Genomic DNA, 17,798 nt, shown 5'->3' with positions numbered 1-17,798 from the left:
TACTTCACTACTATGGCCTGTTATTTTGCCTTACCTCCTCATGCCATTTGCACACACTGTATATAAACTTTTTTTTTCTATTGTGTTATTGACTGTACGCTTGTTTATTCCATGTGTAACTCTGTGTTGTTGTTTGTGTCGCACTGCTTTGCTTTATCTTGCTCAGGTCGCAGTTGTAAATGAGAACTTGTTCTTAACTAGCTTACCTGGTTAAATAAAGGTGAAATAAAAAATTACAAAATAAAAATAGCAGCACCCACCCGTAGCACGGCTCCACCAGGTATATTTTACTGGTCACCCCCAAAGCCAACTCCTCTTTTGGCCGCCTTTCCTTACAGTTCTCTGCTGCCAATGACTGGAATGAACTGAAAAAATCCCTGAAGCTGGAGTCTTATATCTCCATCACTAGCTTTAAGCATCAGCTGTCAGAGCAGCTTAACAATCATTGCACTTTAACACAGCCCATCTGTAAATCGCCCACCTAACTACCTCATCCCCATATTGTTTTTTGTTTTTTTGCTCCTTCGCACCCCAGTATCTCTACTTGCACATTCATCTTCTGCACATCTATCACTCCCGTGTTTAATTGCTAAATTGTAATTATTTCACCGCTATGGCCTATTTATTGCCTTACCTCCCTAATCTTACTACATTTGCACACATAGTATATAGATCTTTCTATTGTGTTATTGACTGTACGTTTGTTTAGCCCATGTGTATCTCTGTGTTGTTTGTGTCACACTGCTTTGCTTTATCTTGGGCAGGTTACAGTTGTAAATGAGAACTTATTCTAAACTGGCCTACCTGGTTAAATAAAGGTGAAATAAAAAAGAAAATAAGAGATACCATCTGTAGAGGTGCTATCTTTATCAGCATCATAAAAGCTGATAGTATTTCAACCACATAAAATATACATCCAAGGCTAAATTAAATCTTATCAGAAACATGTTAGGTTGTTTTCACAGCTTAACATTTCCTTACAACTGGTCAAAATGATTTAATTTGGACATTTTTCACGTAAAATATTTCCTGCTATTTTTGTGTTATTGCATTTTCTCCCTGGAAATGTCTTTGCTCCACAAAAGAAGGTGACAGAGAAAACTTTCCTGATGTCAACTAGATTGATGCATTCGTCCTATCAATTTATGACACTTTTCTGGTGAGCAAGGGATTATTTAGTCTTCTAGGGCAACACATAATGACAGAAGTGAAGCTGCATGTATGTAATTATTGACAAGTTGACTAGCAAATAGCCTACCAAAATGTCAGAAATTATAATCAGAAACATTTCCAAATCAGGCATCAAAAAATCCTGCACCACCTGTCAAAAAATATTTCCGCCGTCTTTGACTGTATCCTCCAGTGCATTTTCTATATTTTTATTTATTTATTTTATTTCACCTTTATTTAACCAGGTAGGCAAGTTGAAAACACGTTCTCATTTACAATTGCGACCTGGCCAAGATAAAGCAAAGCATTTTGACACATACAACAACACAGAGTTACACATGGAGTAAAACAAACATACAGTCAATAATACAGTATAAACAAGCCTATATACGATGTGAGCAAATGAGGTGAGATAAGGGATGTAAAGGCAAAAAAAGGCCATGGTGGCAAAGTAAATACAATATAGCAAGTAAAACACTGGAATGGTAGATTTGCAATGGAAGAATGTGCAAAGTAGAAATAAAAATAATGGGGTGCAAAGGATCAAAATAAATAAATACATTAAATACAGTAGGGAAAGAGATAGTTGTTTGGGCTAAATTATAGGTTGGCTATGTACGGGTTAGGGTCGGTTGGTCGGGTGCAGGCATCAGATTATCACATATACTCGGGTGGTTGCGGATGGGTTATTAGAAATTGTGGGTGGGTGCGGGTGAACAAGCCCAGTGACGCAAGCCTCCCACACGAGATTCATTATTTCTATGGATGCTTCGAGGCAAACACTGAGCCACGCATGAGAGCCCGTGCTGTCCTGGACAACTGTGTGATCTCACTCTCTGTAGCCAATGTGAGTAACACTTTTGAACAGGTTAACACTTGCCGCTGGGCCAGAAGGAATACCAGGGCATGTTCTCAGAGCATGCACAGACCAGCTGTCAAGTATCTTCACAGACATTTTCAACATCCCAGTCTGTAATCCCAACATGTTTCAAGCAGACCACTCTCCCCATTCCTAAGAACTCAAAGGTAACCTGACTGAATGACTATTGTCCCGTAGCACTCACATTTGTAACCATAAAATGCTATTAAAGGGTGGTCATGGCTCACATCAACACCATCATCCTAGACACTCCAACCGATCCACAGATGACACAATCTCTATTTCACTCCACACTGATATCTCCCACCTGGACAAGAGAAACACCTATGTGAGAATGCAGTTCATTGGCTACAGCTCAGCATTCAACAACATAGTCCCATCCAAGCTCATCACCAAGCTTAGGACTCTAGGGCTGAACACCTCCGCCCCCAGGTGGTCAAGGTAGGTAACAACACAATCTCTCAAGCTGACCCTCAAAACGAGGACCCCTCAGGGGTGTGTGTTTAGTCCCCTCCTGTACTCACTGTTCAGACACGACTCTATGGCCTCGCACGATACCAACACCATCATCAAGTGTGCTGACGACGATGAGACAGCTTACAGGGAGAGGGTCAGAGACCTGGCAGTTTGGTGCCAGGACAACAACCTTTCCCTTAATGTCAGCAAGACAAAGGAGCAGGAAATGGAAAGGTGAGAACGCCATCAGCCACATTGACAAGGCTGTCGAAAGCTTCAAGTTCCTCAGTGTCCCCATCACTAAGGACTTAACATGGTCCTCTCACACCAGCACAGTCTTGAAGAAGTTGTGAAAGCACCTCTTCCCCTTCAAGAGATTGAAAAGATTTGACATTGCCCCTCAGATCCTCAAAAAGTTCTACAGCTGCAGCATTGAGAGCATCTTGACTGGCTGCATCACCGCTTGGTATGGCAACTGCACCACGCTCAATCGCAAGATGCTACAGAAGGTGGTGCTGACGGCTCAGTAAATCACTGGGGCCGAGCCCCCTACCATCCAGGACTTCTATACCAGGTGGTGTCAGAGGAAGAACTGGAAAATGGTCAAAGACCCCAGCCACCCAAGTCATAAACAACACTGACACACAAAACACAAAAAACACATATATGCATATTGATGCCACACATAAACTCAACAAAAGAAGAAAAGTCCCTTTCTCAGGACCCTGTCTTTCAAAGATCATTCGTAAAAATCCAAATAACTTCACAGATCTTCATTGTAAAGGGTTTAACCTCTCTGGTACAAGTGGGACGGTAGCATCCCACCTCGACAACAGCCAGTGAAATTGCAGGGCGCCAAATTAAAAACAACAGAAATCCCATAATTTAAATTCCTCAAACATACAAGTATTATACACCATTTTAAATATAAACTTCTTGTAAATCCAACCACAGTGTCCGGGTTAATAAAGGCTTTACTGCGAAAGCACACCATGCGATTATGTTAGGTCAGCACCTAGTCACAGAAAACCATACAGCCATTTTCCAGCCAAGGAGAGGGCTCACAAGTCAGAAACAGCGATTAAATTAATGACTAACCTCTGATGATCTTCATCAGATGGCACGCATAGGACTTCATGTTACACAGTACATGTATGTTTTGTTCAAAAGTTCATATTTATATCCAAAAATCTCAGTTTACATTGGCGCGTTATGTTCAGAAATGCATTGTCTTAAACAAACATCCGGTGAAAGTGCAGAGGGCCACATCAAATTACAGAAATACTCATCATAAACATTGATAAACGATACAAGTGTTAAACATATGAATAAAGATAAACTTCTCCTTAACTTCACTAGGGTAGGGGGCAGCATTTGGAATTTTGGATGAAAAGCGTGCCCAAATTAAACTGCCTGCTACTCAGGCCCAGAAGCTAGGATATGCATATTTGTTTGATAATGTCCCTCTTCATGACAAAAAAAAGTCCTTTTTGTTTGCGCGTTTTGTCCAGTAATTCGAATGCTTAAGGCGCGTGCACTAAGTCCAGATGTAATTTTTTAAAAGTACAATAAAAATTAGTAGAAACATGCCAAATTATGTTTAAAATCAATCCTCCGGTTGTTTTTGTCATAAATAATCAATAATATTTCAATCGGACAAAAGCTTCATCAAAAGAAAAAGAGAAACAAGAAAGGCACATTCCCGATCAGGCGCATTTCCACTGTCCACTGATTGAAAGTGCTGTATCGCCCTCATTTTTCAGAGTAAAAGCCTGAAACAATGCCTAAAGACTGGCCACATGAAGAAGAAGCCATGGATTCTCCTTGGGTTTTCACCTGCCATATCATTTATGTTATACTCACAGACATTACTGTAACAGAGTTGGAAACTTTAGAGTGTTTTTTTTATACAAATCTACTAATTATATGCATATCCTTGCTTAGTGAAGTGAAACACTGTTTCCTATGTTTGTTCAATGATCCATAAACAATTTATGAACATGCACCTGTGGAACGGTCATTAACCTAACACTAACAGCTTACAGACGGTAGGCAAGGTCACAATTATGACAACTTAGGACACTAAAGAGGCCTTTCTACTGACTCTGAAAAACACCAAAAGAAAGATGCCCAGGGTCCCTGCTCATCTGCGTGAACATACCTTAGGCATGCTGCAAGAGGTATGCGGACTGCAAGTGTGGCCAGGACAGGACGGTTAGCTGATCATCCTCGCAGTGGCAGACCATGTGTAACAAGACCTGCACAGGATTGGTACATCCAAACATTACACCTGCGGGACAGGTACAGGATGGAAACAACAACTGCCCTTGTTCCACCAGGAATGCACAATCCCTCTATCAGTGTTCAGACTGTCCACATTAGGCTGAGAGAGGCTGGACTGAGTGCTTGTAGGCCTGTTGTAAGGCAGGTCCTCACCAGACATCACCGGCAACAATGTCGCCTATGGGCACAAACCTACCGTCGCTGGACCAGACAGGACTGGCAAAAAGTGCTCTTCACTGACAAGTTGTGATTTTGTCTCACCTGGGGTGATGGTCGGATTTATGTTTATCGTCGAAGGAATGAGCATTACACCGAGGCCTGCACTCTGGAGCGGGATCAATTTGGAGGCGGAGGGCCCGTCATGGTCTGGGGCGCTGTATCACAGCATCATCGGACTGAGCTTGTTGTCATTGCAGGCAATCTCAACTCTGTGCTTTAACGGGAAGACATCCTCCTCCCTCATGTGGTACCCTTCCTCACATGACCTTCCAGCATGACAATGCCACCATCCATACTGCTCGTTCTGTTCGTGATTTCCTGCAAGACAGGAATGTCAGTGTTCTGCCATGGCCAGCGAAGAGCCTGGACCTCAATCCCATTGAGCACGTCTGGGACCTGTTTGATCGGAGTGTGAAGGCTAGGGCCATTCCCCACAGAAATGTCCGGGAACTTGCAGGTGCCTTGGTGGAAGAGTGGTGTAACATCTCACAGCAAGAACTGGCAAATCTGGTGTAGTCCATGAGGAGGAGATGCACTGCAGTACTTAATGCAGCTGGTGGCCACACCAGATACTGACATACTTTTGATTTTTACCCCCCTTTGTTCAGGGACACATTATTCAATTTCTGTTAGTCACATGTCTGTGGAACTTGTTCAGTTCTTGTTGAATCTTGTTACGTTCATACAAATATGTACATGTTAAGTTCGTTGAAAATGAACGCAGTTGACAGTGAGAGGAGATTTCTTTTTTTTGCAGAGTTTATATACACACATACACACACACACGTTCACAGTCTACACATAGGCGGCTGCTACTCTGTTTATTATCTATCCTGAATAATTGCCTAGTCCCTTTTACATATTACCTCAACTACCTTGTACTGCTGCACATTGACTTGGTACCAGTACTCCTTGTATACAGCCTTGTTATTGTTATTTACTGTGTTTGTATTTGAGAATTGTCTTAATTTTTTACTCTGTTTTGTTCGTAAAAGGGCCCCTTAAGTAAGTATTTCACAGTAAAGTCAACACCTGTTGTATTTGATGCGTTTGACAAAAAAAAGTGAATTTGATTTCGTTGCAATATATTGGCAAACATATGATCTGATTGGTCAAAAGACCCTAAATTAGACATGTAACTGAATTGGGCTGCTTGATGTGTCAATGAGCCAGGTTTTGTCACGCCCTGGTCGTAGTATATTGTGTTTGTCTTTATTTATTTGGTCAGGCCGGGGTGTGACATGGGTTTATTGTGGTGTGTTTTGTCTTGGGGTGTTGTTAGGTGTTGGGTGTGTAGCTTAGTGGGGGAATCTAGCATAGTCTATGGCTGTCTGGAGTGGTTCTCAATCAGAGGCAGGTGTTTATCGTTGTCTCTGATTGGGAACCATATTTAGGCAGCCATATTCTTTGAGTATTTCGTGGGTGATTGTTCCTGTCTTTGTGTTTATTTTCACCAGATAGGCTGTATAGGTTTTCACGTTCGTTCTTTGTTTTGTTCGTTATTTCATGTCTAGTTCATTTCATTAAAGAACATGAATAACCACCATGCTGCATTTTGGTCCGCTTCTCCTTCGACAGACGAGAACCGTTACAGGTTTAGTGTCATACAGAGGTCACATTTAAGGACAAAACATGACATGACACTGTGAGGTGGAAGAGGAAGTCACAGACATCAAATTGCATCTTGTAGTGTTAGCACATGGCATTGACAGTTATAATGCACTAGTTATTGTTGGTCAGGAGCCAGAGATCAGAGTCATGGGTTGTGTCCCAAATGCACCCTATTCCCTAAGTGCACTTCTTAAGTTTGGTTAAAATTTGTGCACTAACTAAATCAGGAATATTTAGAGTATTTGTGAGCCCTGGTCAAAAATAGTGGACTAAATAGAGAGTTGTATGCCATTTGGGACACAGACATGGAGAAATAATGGTGGAATATTTAATAGTCTATGGATGGTGGCTAGCAGCATAGTGGCTGGTACTGCAGGTTTCAAGGTGATTGGCAGTTTGTATACCCTTGGGCACTGACTGACTCCCAGCCTTATGTCTGCATCATCATTATATGTCATCATCATGGTCAATTGACAGGCGCATAAATGATTAGGGTTCAAATGTTATTATAAAGATAAGAAGGGACTAGCTACAAAACTCCTGTCAAACATAAATGATGATGATGACATTCAATGCAATTTTCAGATTGAATGCTATTTTTGATTCCTTCCAAAAATAAATACACTGTTAGATATCTATAGTACCTTTATAAGCCTCTTATATCTGGTTTAGGATTTTAAAGGGATACTAACACAAATAATTATGCAGGTAAATTCATACCACATTTGTTGAACAAAACAAGCGGAACCAGTGTCAATCTGGCAGCAATGTTTTCCACCTTGCCCCATTGCCTTCCTTCCCTCCCTCCCATGGACAGCAACAGGGTATGGCAGCAACTTAGAGAAGGCCCTGACATGCACAGTGTGGTCATGTGAATAGCTTGAATTCTCCACGAGTGTATGAGAGTGGGTGAGGGGGTGGGAAAATTTCTGTGTGAGTTACAGTGCATTTGGAAAGTATTCAGACATTTGGACTTTTTCCACATTTTGTTACGTTACAGCCTTACTCTAAAATGTATTGCATTTGTATTTTCCTTCATCAATCTACACACAATACCCCATAATGACAAAGCAAAAACAGATTTTTGGCAAATGTATATATATAAAAAAAATATTTACACATGCATTCAGACTTTGATATGAGACATGACATTGAACTCAAGTGCATCCTGTTTCCATTGATCATCCTTGAGCTGTTTCTACAACTTGATTGGAGTCCACCTGTGGTAAATTCAATTGATTGGACATGATTTGGAAAGGCACACACCTGTCTATATAAGGTCCCCAGTGCATGTCCAAGCCATAAGGTCGAAGGAATTGTCCATAGATACATAAGATTGCGTCGACAGAGATGGTCGCTTTGCTTCGAGTTTTAGGAAACTATGCTGTATTTTTTTAAATTGTATTATTTCTTACATTGTTACCCAGTATTATTACATACAGCCGGGAAGAACTATTGGATATAAGAGCAACGTCAACTTACCAACATTACGACCAGGAATACGACATTCCCGAAGCGTTTTCTCTGTTCGGACCACCACCTAGGACAATGGATCAAATCCCAGTAGCTGATCCAAAACAATGGCGCTGCAGAAGGGGCAAACGGAGCGGCCTCCTGGTCATGCTCCGTAGACGTGCACATCGCCCACCGCTCCCGAGAATGCTACTCGCTAATGTCCAACCTCTTGTCAACAAGGTAGACGAAATTCGAGCTAGGATTGCCTTCCAGAGAGACATCAGAGATTGTCACATTCTCTGTTTCACGGAAACATGGCTCTCTCAGGATATGTTGTCGGAATCGGTTCAGCCACCGGGCTGCTCCATGCATCGTGCTGACAGAGATAAACACCTCTCTGGGAAGAGGAAGGGCGGGGGTGTATGCTTCATGATTATCGACATGGTGTAATAATACAAACATACAGGAACTCAAGTCCTTCTGCCCGCCCAAACTAGAATTCCTTACAATCAAATGCTGCCATTTTACCTACCAAGAGAATTCTTGTCAGTTATAGTCACAGCTGTGTACATTCCCCCTCAAGCAGACACCAAGACAGACCTAAAGGAACTTCACTGGACTCTATGTAAACTGGAAACCATACATCCTGAGGCTGCATTTATTGTAGCTGGGTATTTTAACAAAGCAAATTTGAGAATACTATTGTAAAGTGGCTGTTCCACTGGATGTCAGAAGGTGAATTCACCAATTTGTAAGTCGCTCTGGATAAGAGCGTCTGCTAAATGACTTAAATGTAATGTAATGTAATGAGAACAAGGCAAGCTAAATTCTATCAGCATATTGATTGCACTACGTGCAGGGGCAATACACTCGACCACTGCTACTCTAACTTCCGCGATGCATGCATGTTATCCCTCGCAAGGCTGCTGGCCCAGACGGCATCCCTAGCCGCATCCTCAAAGCATCCTCAGAGCATACATAGACCAGTTGGACATATTCAATCGCTCCATATCCCAGTCTGTTGTCCCCACATGCTTCAAGATGGCCACCATTGTTCCTGTACCAAGAAGGCAAAGATAACTGAACTAAATGACTACCGCCCCATAGCACTCACTTCTGTCATCATGATGTGCTTTGAGTGACCAGTCAAGGATCATATCACCTCCACCTTACCGGCCATCCTAGACCCACTTCAGTTTGCATACCGCCCCAACAGGTCCACAGACGACACAATCGCCATCACACTGCTCATTGCCCTATCCCTGGACAAAAGGAATACCTATGTAAGAATGCTGTTAATTGACTAGAGCTCAGCATTCAACACCATAGTACACTCCAAGCTCATCATCAAGCTGGAAGCCCTGGGTCTCAACCTTGCCCTGTGCAATTGGGTCCTGGACTTTCTGACAGGCCGCACCCAGGTGGTGAATGTAAGAAACAACATCTCCACTTCGCTGACCCTCAACACTGGGGCCCCACAAGGGTGCGTGCTCAGCCACCTCCTGTACTCCCTGTTCACCCTCGACTGCGTGGCCATGCACGCCTCCAACTCAATCATCAAGTTTGCAGACAACACCACAGAGTGGGCGTGATTAACAACAACTACAACTAGTCAGCCTACAGGAACGAGGTGAGGGCCCTCAGGGTGTGGTGTCAGGAAAACAACCTCTAACTCAACGTCAACAAAACAAAGGAGATGATCGTGGACTTTAGGAAACAGCAGAGGGAGCACCCCGCTATCCACATCGAAGGGACAGCAGTGGAGAAGGTGGAAAGTTTTAAGTTCCTTGGTGTGCACATCACAGACAAACTGAAATGGTCCACCTACACAGACAGTGTGGCGAAGAAGGAGCAACAGCTCCTCTTCAACCTCAGGAGGCTGAGGAAATTTGGCTTTTCACCCAAAACCCTGACAAACTTTTACAGATGCACAATCGAGAGCATGCTGCCTGGTACTGAAACTGCACCGCCCTCAACCGTATGGCTCTCCAAAGGGTGGTGCAGTCTGCACAATGCATCACCGGTGGCAAACTACCTGCCCTCCATGACATCTACAGCACCCAATGTCACAGGAAGGCCAAAAAGATAATCAAGGACTACAACCACCGGAGCAACTGTCTCTTCACATCACTACCATCCAGATGGCGAGGTTGTACATGTGCATCAAAGCTGGGACCGAGAGACTGAAATACAGCTTCTATTGAAAGGCCATCAGACTGCTAAGCAGCAATCACTAACTCAGTGGGGCTGCTGTCTACATTGAGACCAAATCACTGGCCAATTTAATAAATGGATCACTGGTCACTTTAAACACTGCCACTTTAATAATGTTTACATCTCTTACATCTCTTACATTACTCATATACTGTATTTATACAATCTATTGCAACTTGCCTATGCCGCTCTGCCATCGCTCATCCATATATGTATGTATTCTCATTCACCCCTTTAAATTTGTGTGTATTAGGTATTTGTTGGGGAATTGTCAGATGACTTGCTAGATATTACTGCACTGTTGGAACTAGAAGCACAAGCAGTTCGCTACACTCGCATTAACATCTGCTAACCATGTGTAGGTGATCAATGCAATTTGATTTGATTTGATAGAGCTCCAAGACAGGATTGTGTCGTGGCACAGAAATGGGGAAGGGTACCAAAAAATGTATGCAGCATTGAAGGTCCCCAAGAACACAGTTGCCTCCATCATTCTTAAATGGAAGAAGTTTGGAACCAGAGGTGGCCGCCCGGTTTGGAACCAGAGCTGGCCGCCCGGTCAAACTGAGCAATCGGGGGAGAAGGGTCTTGGTCAGGGAGGTGACCACGAACACTGCTCCAGAGTTCCTCTGTGGAGATGGGAGAACCTTCCAGAAGGACAACTATCTCTGCAGCCCTCAACCAATTAGGTCTTTATGGTAATGGCCAGACGGAAGCCACTCCTCTGGCACATGACAGCCCGCTTGGAGTTTGCCAAAAGGCACCTAAAGACTCTCAAACCATGATAAACAAGATTCTCTGGTCTGATATAACCAAGATTGAACTCTTTGGCCTGAATGCCAAGCATCACATCTGGAGGAAACATGGCACCATCCCTACGGTGAAGCATGGTTGTGGCAGCACCATGCTGTGGGGATATTTTTCAGCGGCAGGGACTGGGAGACTAGTCAGGATCGAGGGAAAGACTGGGGCAAAGGTTCCACTTCCAACAGGACATTGACCCTAAGCACACAGCCAAGACAATGCAGGAGTGGCTTCGGGAAAAGTCTCTGAATGGCCTTGCCAAAGCCCGGACTTGAACCCGATCGAACATCTCTGAATAGATCTGAAAAAGCTGTGCAGCGACGCTCCCCATCCAACCTGACAGAGCTTGAGAGGATCTGCAGAGAAGAATGGGAGAAACTTCCCAAGTACAGGTGTGCCAAGTTTGTAGCATCCTACCCAAGAATACGAGGCACCAGTCAAAATATCAGCTAAGGGGTTCACCACAGTATGATGCTGTGGGGATTATCAGTGTATATGTGTGTGTGTATATGTATATGTTTAAAGTGAGTGTAGTGGTTTATAATGAGCACTTCCAACTAATCCATGAAAAGCATTGTAAAACTACGTACTTAACGTGATTTCAAAGAAGCTTCTCTTCAACTCACAAGAATGTAAAGGGAAATCCATCCATCCTTGACCACATTAGCTGGAAATCACAAAATAAGTCCACTTAGATGTATAAGACTTCCAAAAATATCTCTCAGCAAATCATGATTCTTGTTAAGAGATAAAAAAGATTAGTTTACAGATATTATCACAAGACTGCATGCTGCTGCCAATGGCTATAGCCAATACTTTCTGGCCAGTAGGGAGGGAGAGGCTTGGCGCACGCGCACACACACACACACTATACCCCCTGCCAGGCTGAGCCCCTTGTTACATTAACATAATGGCTTCTGTGACAGAGTCGACATTAGGGATGAAATAAGAGGTTTACTTGATGGACATTTCTGTCATGCCTGGTCAATTATGAAAATGAAAATGGTCAAAAAGGTAGAGTTGCCATGCTATGTCACCGACACCCACCCCCTCTCCCTCTCCCTTACTCACATGGATGAAGACAGATATATATATATATACACAGGCACGGATGTGCACACACAGTTAACAATCACTGAAGATATTGGGCACATTTGCACAGAATACATATTTATTTATCCATACATTCAAATATTACTGCAGTAAAAAAAAATATATATAGAACTTCTGTGATGTCTGACTGCTATATTCCACTTGGCAACACTTAACAATGTACTTATACAACATCATCATCACCGAATAGCCTTGTGGTTAGAGCATTGGGCCAGTAACTGAAAGGTTGCTGGATCTAATTGCCTAGCTGATCGAATCGCGATCTGCCTCTGAGCAAAGCAGTTAACCCACTGTTCCCCGGGTGCCAAAGACAGGGATGTCGATTAAGGCAATTCCCCGCACCTCTCTGGTTCAGAGGAATTGGGTTAAATACAGAAGACACATTTCAGTTGAATGCATTCAGTGGTACAACTGAGTAGGTATTTCCCTTTCCCTAGAATGGATGTGACTGAATGACTTAGTCTTACTATCAACAACATAATCAGTCACATATGTCATGTCTTAACATGTGTGTAGTAAACAGATCATGAGTCAAACTAATCCTAAAGGGATAACTGTAGACATATTAAGTATAAAAGGTACAGGAACTGGAAAGGGGATATCAGATATTTTGATGTGCCATCGTGGTTCTCTAAAAGCTCTGTGTCTCCTCCCTGTGGCTTGTACTGGTCATTTGTGCATGTGCTGCACAGTACCAGATAATGTGGCATAGTAACCCTGTTGTCCAGACCCTATCCACCCACATACCGACATTGACTTTGGTCCATTACTGAGAGGATACTGTACATTACCGCATACTGTTAAGAATGAGAGATGGGAATCTCATTTATTGACTCAGCGTTATTTTTAATTGTTGCAACTGAGAAACAATTCCTATGAACATATTTATGTTAGAGGAAAGTCTACATGGAGTACCAAGGTCATTATATCTACCTAAATCTCTATCTTGTGTGTAAAGCCCCTTAAACTGCTGTATGAAAATGTATTCATATATAAATAAAGGCTTATGGGTTGCTTTGACCAGAAAAAAAGCAAACATTTTATCCAAAGTGACTTACAGTGTGTGCATACAGTAGGTTTGTAATCCTTGCTGGAGTTGAACCTTTTACCTTGCGCTATGCTTTTGGTAACTGAGACATACAGGGCCAGGTACTGTATCACTTAGCAGACAACTGGAAGTGGTCACACATTATTTATTTGCTTCAGCTGGCTGGGTCTGATAAAATGTTTTCGTGCCATCACTTACTGAGTGAGTCATCGCTAAACGGGTTGACCTGCTGTTATATTTTCAAAGTGCTGCAGGTGAAATTGTGTTTTTGTTCCTCTTGAACTTTTGTTGATTGAACCTATCCTCTATCTCTAAACCCACAGAGATTTCTTCCTCGAGCAGAAAATAGCCAAAAAAGTGCACCATTGACATTTCATGATTGAGGCAGAAATCCCAGATTTCAGAGGAGATGGACAGGTTTGTGTCAAATCCTGAGAGGTAAGAATGACAACCCCAGTACTAGTAATACTAATAATGATTGCACGGAAGATCCACACATCTTTTCAAATGATTTATTGTGCTGCAAAGAAACAAAAAATAATAATACAAGAACTTGCAAAAAATAATCTGCTGTGCTACGGGAAATTCAGTCAAATATTCATCTATCCTCTTAATAAATCTCATTTTTGCAATATCATCATTATCAATCAACATATTTTTTATTTTTACATAAGCATGAAACACCAGTAATATTCAGACTCTAAAGGGGATTGGCAGTTGTGTAAATAAAATGGTTAACAGGAAAGAATGGGGACAGAGATATTTCCCTCTCAATGGGCTATCTTTATTGGAACAGAGGGAAATGCTCATCAGGGTGTCAGGCTTTTGTGCTCCTTGGACAAGGCAGATGCAGCCTGATCAGATGAATTTGTGTTGTCTAGCTATCCAACTCCTATGTCCTGCGTGACAATGACCATAGGAGTTGGCAAGACAGCACAAACAGATCTGGGATTCGGCTAAATCAGGTCCATGTGATCAAAAACCCTGAAAAGATGTGAAAGCTTGTGATCCTCCAACTTCTCCACCTACCTAAAGTACAACCTTATTTACATGCTCTTCGAGAGACTGACACAACACTAAAATAGTTTCACAATTTCAGATGCATCATCGTTTAAGGCCTATTATGTTCATGTTCAATTATCTTGCTCATTAATAAATTATTTAGGTAATTTAACACAATAAATTAAATCTAATTTGTTTCTCTCTCTCTTTTCCAACAATGTTTAATTTTTTTATTTTGGCAAGTGATACTCAAGTATTTACAACAATACTTGGAGGATGCACTGAAAGATACAACGATTTCACCCTGTAAGACCCATTGTGAATAAGATGCATTCCTGTATGACATTACTCAACCATACTGTAGGGGATGTAGCACCACATCCTGCAACATAGAGCCAAGTCACAAATGAACCCAGCCAGTCAATGTGATGCGAGTGTAATAGAACGTATGGTCCTTAATCAAATCAATTATTATGATCCATCACTTCACCGATTGGAAATTATATGGATTGTGTATTTAAGTGAGGTTTGCCTGTGGTTTGTGTTCAGATGATAGACAGACCTGTATATAATGGCTGGAGAATCAAACCAATCAACTTTCATTGAAAAAGCATTTACATACAGTACATGTCAGTTATATAGTAGATTTGAGTATGTTTTTCCTATGTCTGGAGAATACATATAGGTTAGGAGAAAACAGAGCAAGCTTCAGCTGAAATTAATGTTTTGAAAGGTAAATATTTACCCCTCTTGTTCTTGCCAGAAATACTCACCTATAAACAGAAATGCAGTGTCTGCATACAATGACCGTGAGAGTTAAGTTAATTTCGGTTTTGTAGATCAAATATTCAGAAACAACTGGAACCTAACTGTAACACTGGGTCTGACAGGGCTCAGAAAAGAACTAAGGGCAACTCTTTCAATGAAAGGTATGTTTTTTAAAAACTAACCAAAAAAGGTTATTTTCGATATAAAAGTGCCAAGATGTATGATTCTACTTAAATTTGTCAGACAGGCTAAGATACACCGAAGACAAACTATAAAAGTCAACTACTACCCCTACCTTCCTCCATCCCACCCTCTCTCCCAGAGCTTATGTCCACCCACCTTTCAATAGTTTAACTTCAGAAATGACAAATGAAAGAGAAGAATAACAGATTGAGAGAGCCTGGTACTGCTCAGCTCAGAACTCACTTGTCTATATATGGTTGGCATTTTGGACACTGCTTCATTCAGGGAAACTGATTGACTCAAATAGATAGGGAACTCACAGACCAATCAAACAAAGCCCTCAGACTATTCTGTTTTTCAACAAAAATAAATGAAAATGACATCAAATAAATGAGGGAAAAACAGATTGAATAAGATGTTTGTGTTTCTGTCCTGTCTCCGTCACTCCTCTTTTCAAAAAAGCAATGAAAATGTATGTTCTCATCATGTTTTCTATTATTAGATCAAATCTGTTTCTCAATCATAAATACATTCAATAGGAAATTAATTGAGAAATGTACAGGTGAAGAAAAAATGTGTGCATGCATGTGTGGGTTGACACATGTACATATATGAATAAACAACATACACATAGACACATACATACTGTATATAGTCACACAATATTTCATGTATTTTTCATCTTCAGCAGTAATATGTACATACGTGTTCCAACTGTATAATGTTTTGCAATGAATAAATGAAGACAAAGGTGCTTGGGTAATACCGAGAAGAGGAGACAAAAGGAGAAAAACATCAGAGCTACTTTAATATAGCTCGTCCTCAGAGAACCCAGAGAGAAAACACATTTTAACATATTCTTTGATTCTGTGTTTTCTTGTATCCTCAGTGTTTCCTAAAGGAGCTAAATAGTCTCCCTATGTGTGTGCAACTCCATGTAAAACAGGACGTACAGAAACAAAGCAGAAAAGCTTGTAAAGCATATGCTCAAATCCTTAATCCTCAAGAACTACACGACCCACTGGGCACACACTGGTTGAATCAACGTTGCTGCCACGTCATTTCAATGACATTACATTGAACCAACGTGGAATAGACATATGTGCCCAGTGGGTAGCTTCATCCTGCCTTTATCAACCCGAACACATTTATTCTTTATCCAAATAAAAAAGACACCATTGTTTGGAGTATGTGAAAGTCAGCGTCAGCCTGCCCTTTGTTGTGAAATACATTTAGCCAAAAGATTATGGAGAATTGAAGGTGACCAGGAAAATAACACTTTATACATGTTGAGCAGAATATCAAAGGAAAATAAATGGAGTGAATGAAGCTTCTTCTTCCTTTCCACCTTCTATCCAACAGGTGACGTTCCACAGGGGTAAAACAAGACAGCAAACCAATGTCAACGTTTTCAAAGAAGGGGAGGAAAGAGGAAGGCAAGAAGAGAGCAATAGTCCAGCTTGAACAGACCTGAGAGAGGTGCTCAGCTGAGGTCTGTCTGTGACGGGGTCTACGGTATCTGAACTCTTTCTTTCTCTCATTCTCTCTCTTTCGGCTCAGTGCCACATAGAGTCTGGCAGTCGTCAGTCCGTCCTGCCACGGCTCAGATCAGACTGGCCACAGTGTTCCTCTAGCATCTCTCTTACAGGGTGTGTTTTGATACGACATACAGTCAGCAGAGCTTTGGTTCTAAAATTTCAGTGTTCAACAGAAAACACTAGCTTGAATTATTCTGTTTCTCTCTTCAAAGGCCTTTTTCAAGGAAGCAGGAATGCAGGAAAATACCATACTTTGAAAAATACCCACTTTTTCCTAATCGCAAAGATGTATATCTAACTTTAAACACACACACACACATTCACAAAGACCCACATACAGAAGCACGCCTCCATCACACACACCAATCACACGTGTAACACTCACTGGCAAAAAGAAGTTGAATAATAATCTAGGAAAAGTCTAGATTCTGGTTCTTCCATTGTGTTAGCTGTAGTTTAAAATCATCATCATTATATTTTGTTTTATTCGTTATTCATCTTGAGCAGATTATTATTGTCATTTATCTGTCTTTGCTAGTGAACTTTGCTAGTTTGCTAGTTATTTTGTCATTGATAGGTTTGGTATCATTTTTCCATCCGTCTGTGTTAAGTAATAGTTGTTGTGACGGTGCTGTAGGTAATGCGCTCTTTCTCTCTCGTTTTGGCTGCTTGCTGACTGCTGAGTACTGGACTCGAGGCGAGGCCAGGCCAGTCTCTCTGTCTCACTGAGTCTGGTAGAAATTGTCAGCCTGCAGGTTGAGGTTGTTTTGTTTCTGCATGCTGTAGTAACCGCTGTACCTGGAGTCAGGGTCAGCGATCCGGAGCATGCACTGCGAACTGTCCACCTGCACCTTGGTGCCTTTCTGGCAGTCCACATATACCAGCTGGTTGTTGAGGCAGGTGGGCTGCAGAGGACACACACACACACATATAGTTAGTTACTTCCACAGATCACACTAGTTAGGCTCAGAGCTTTAGATTTTATTGATATATTCATACTATATTATATTTCTCAATAAGGCTCGTTTCAGGCTGTATACATACAGTAAAGGCA

General features: G+C 41.7%; 1 protein-coding gene across 1 annotated transcript in view; it reads right to left on the bottom strand.

Annotated features, from left to right (window-relative positions):
* Positions 1 to 13,751: 13,751 nt before the first annotated feature.
* LOC135525705 (cysteine-rich motor neuron 1 protein-like) overlaps positions 13,752 to 17,798 on the bottom strand; it is a 208,771-nt gene continuing 204,724 nt past the window's right edge. The window contains exon 17 of the mRNA XM_064953494.1: positions 13,752 to 17,649. Within this exon, the coding sequence (XP_064809566.1) occupies positions 17,467 to 17,649 (183 nt within the window). The 3' untranslated portion in view covers positions 13,752 to 17,466. The remainder of the gene's footprint in view (positions 17,650 to 17,798) is intronic.

Source organism: Oncorhynchus masou, chromosome 32 (assembly GCF_036934945.1).
Source record: "Oncorhynchus masou masou isolate Uvic2021 chromosome 32, UVic_Omas_1.1, whole genome shotgun sequence".
In the NCBI taxonomy this organism is placed as follows: Eukaryota; Metazoa; Chordata; class Actinopteri; order Salmoniformes; family Salmonidae; genus Oncorhynchus; species Oncorhynchus masou.
This window is presented reverse-complemented; position numbering and strand designations above follow the sequence as displayed.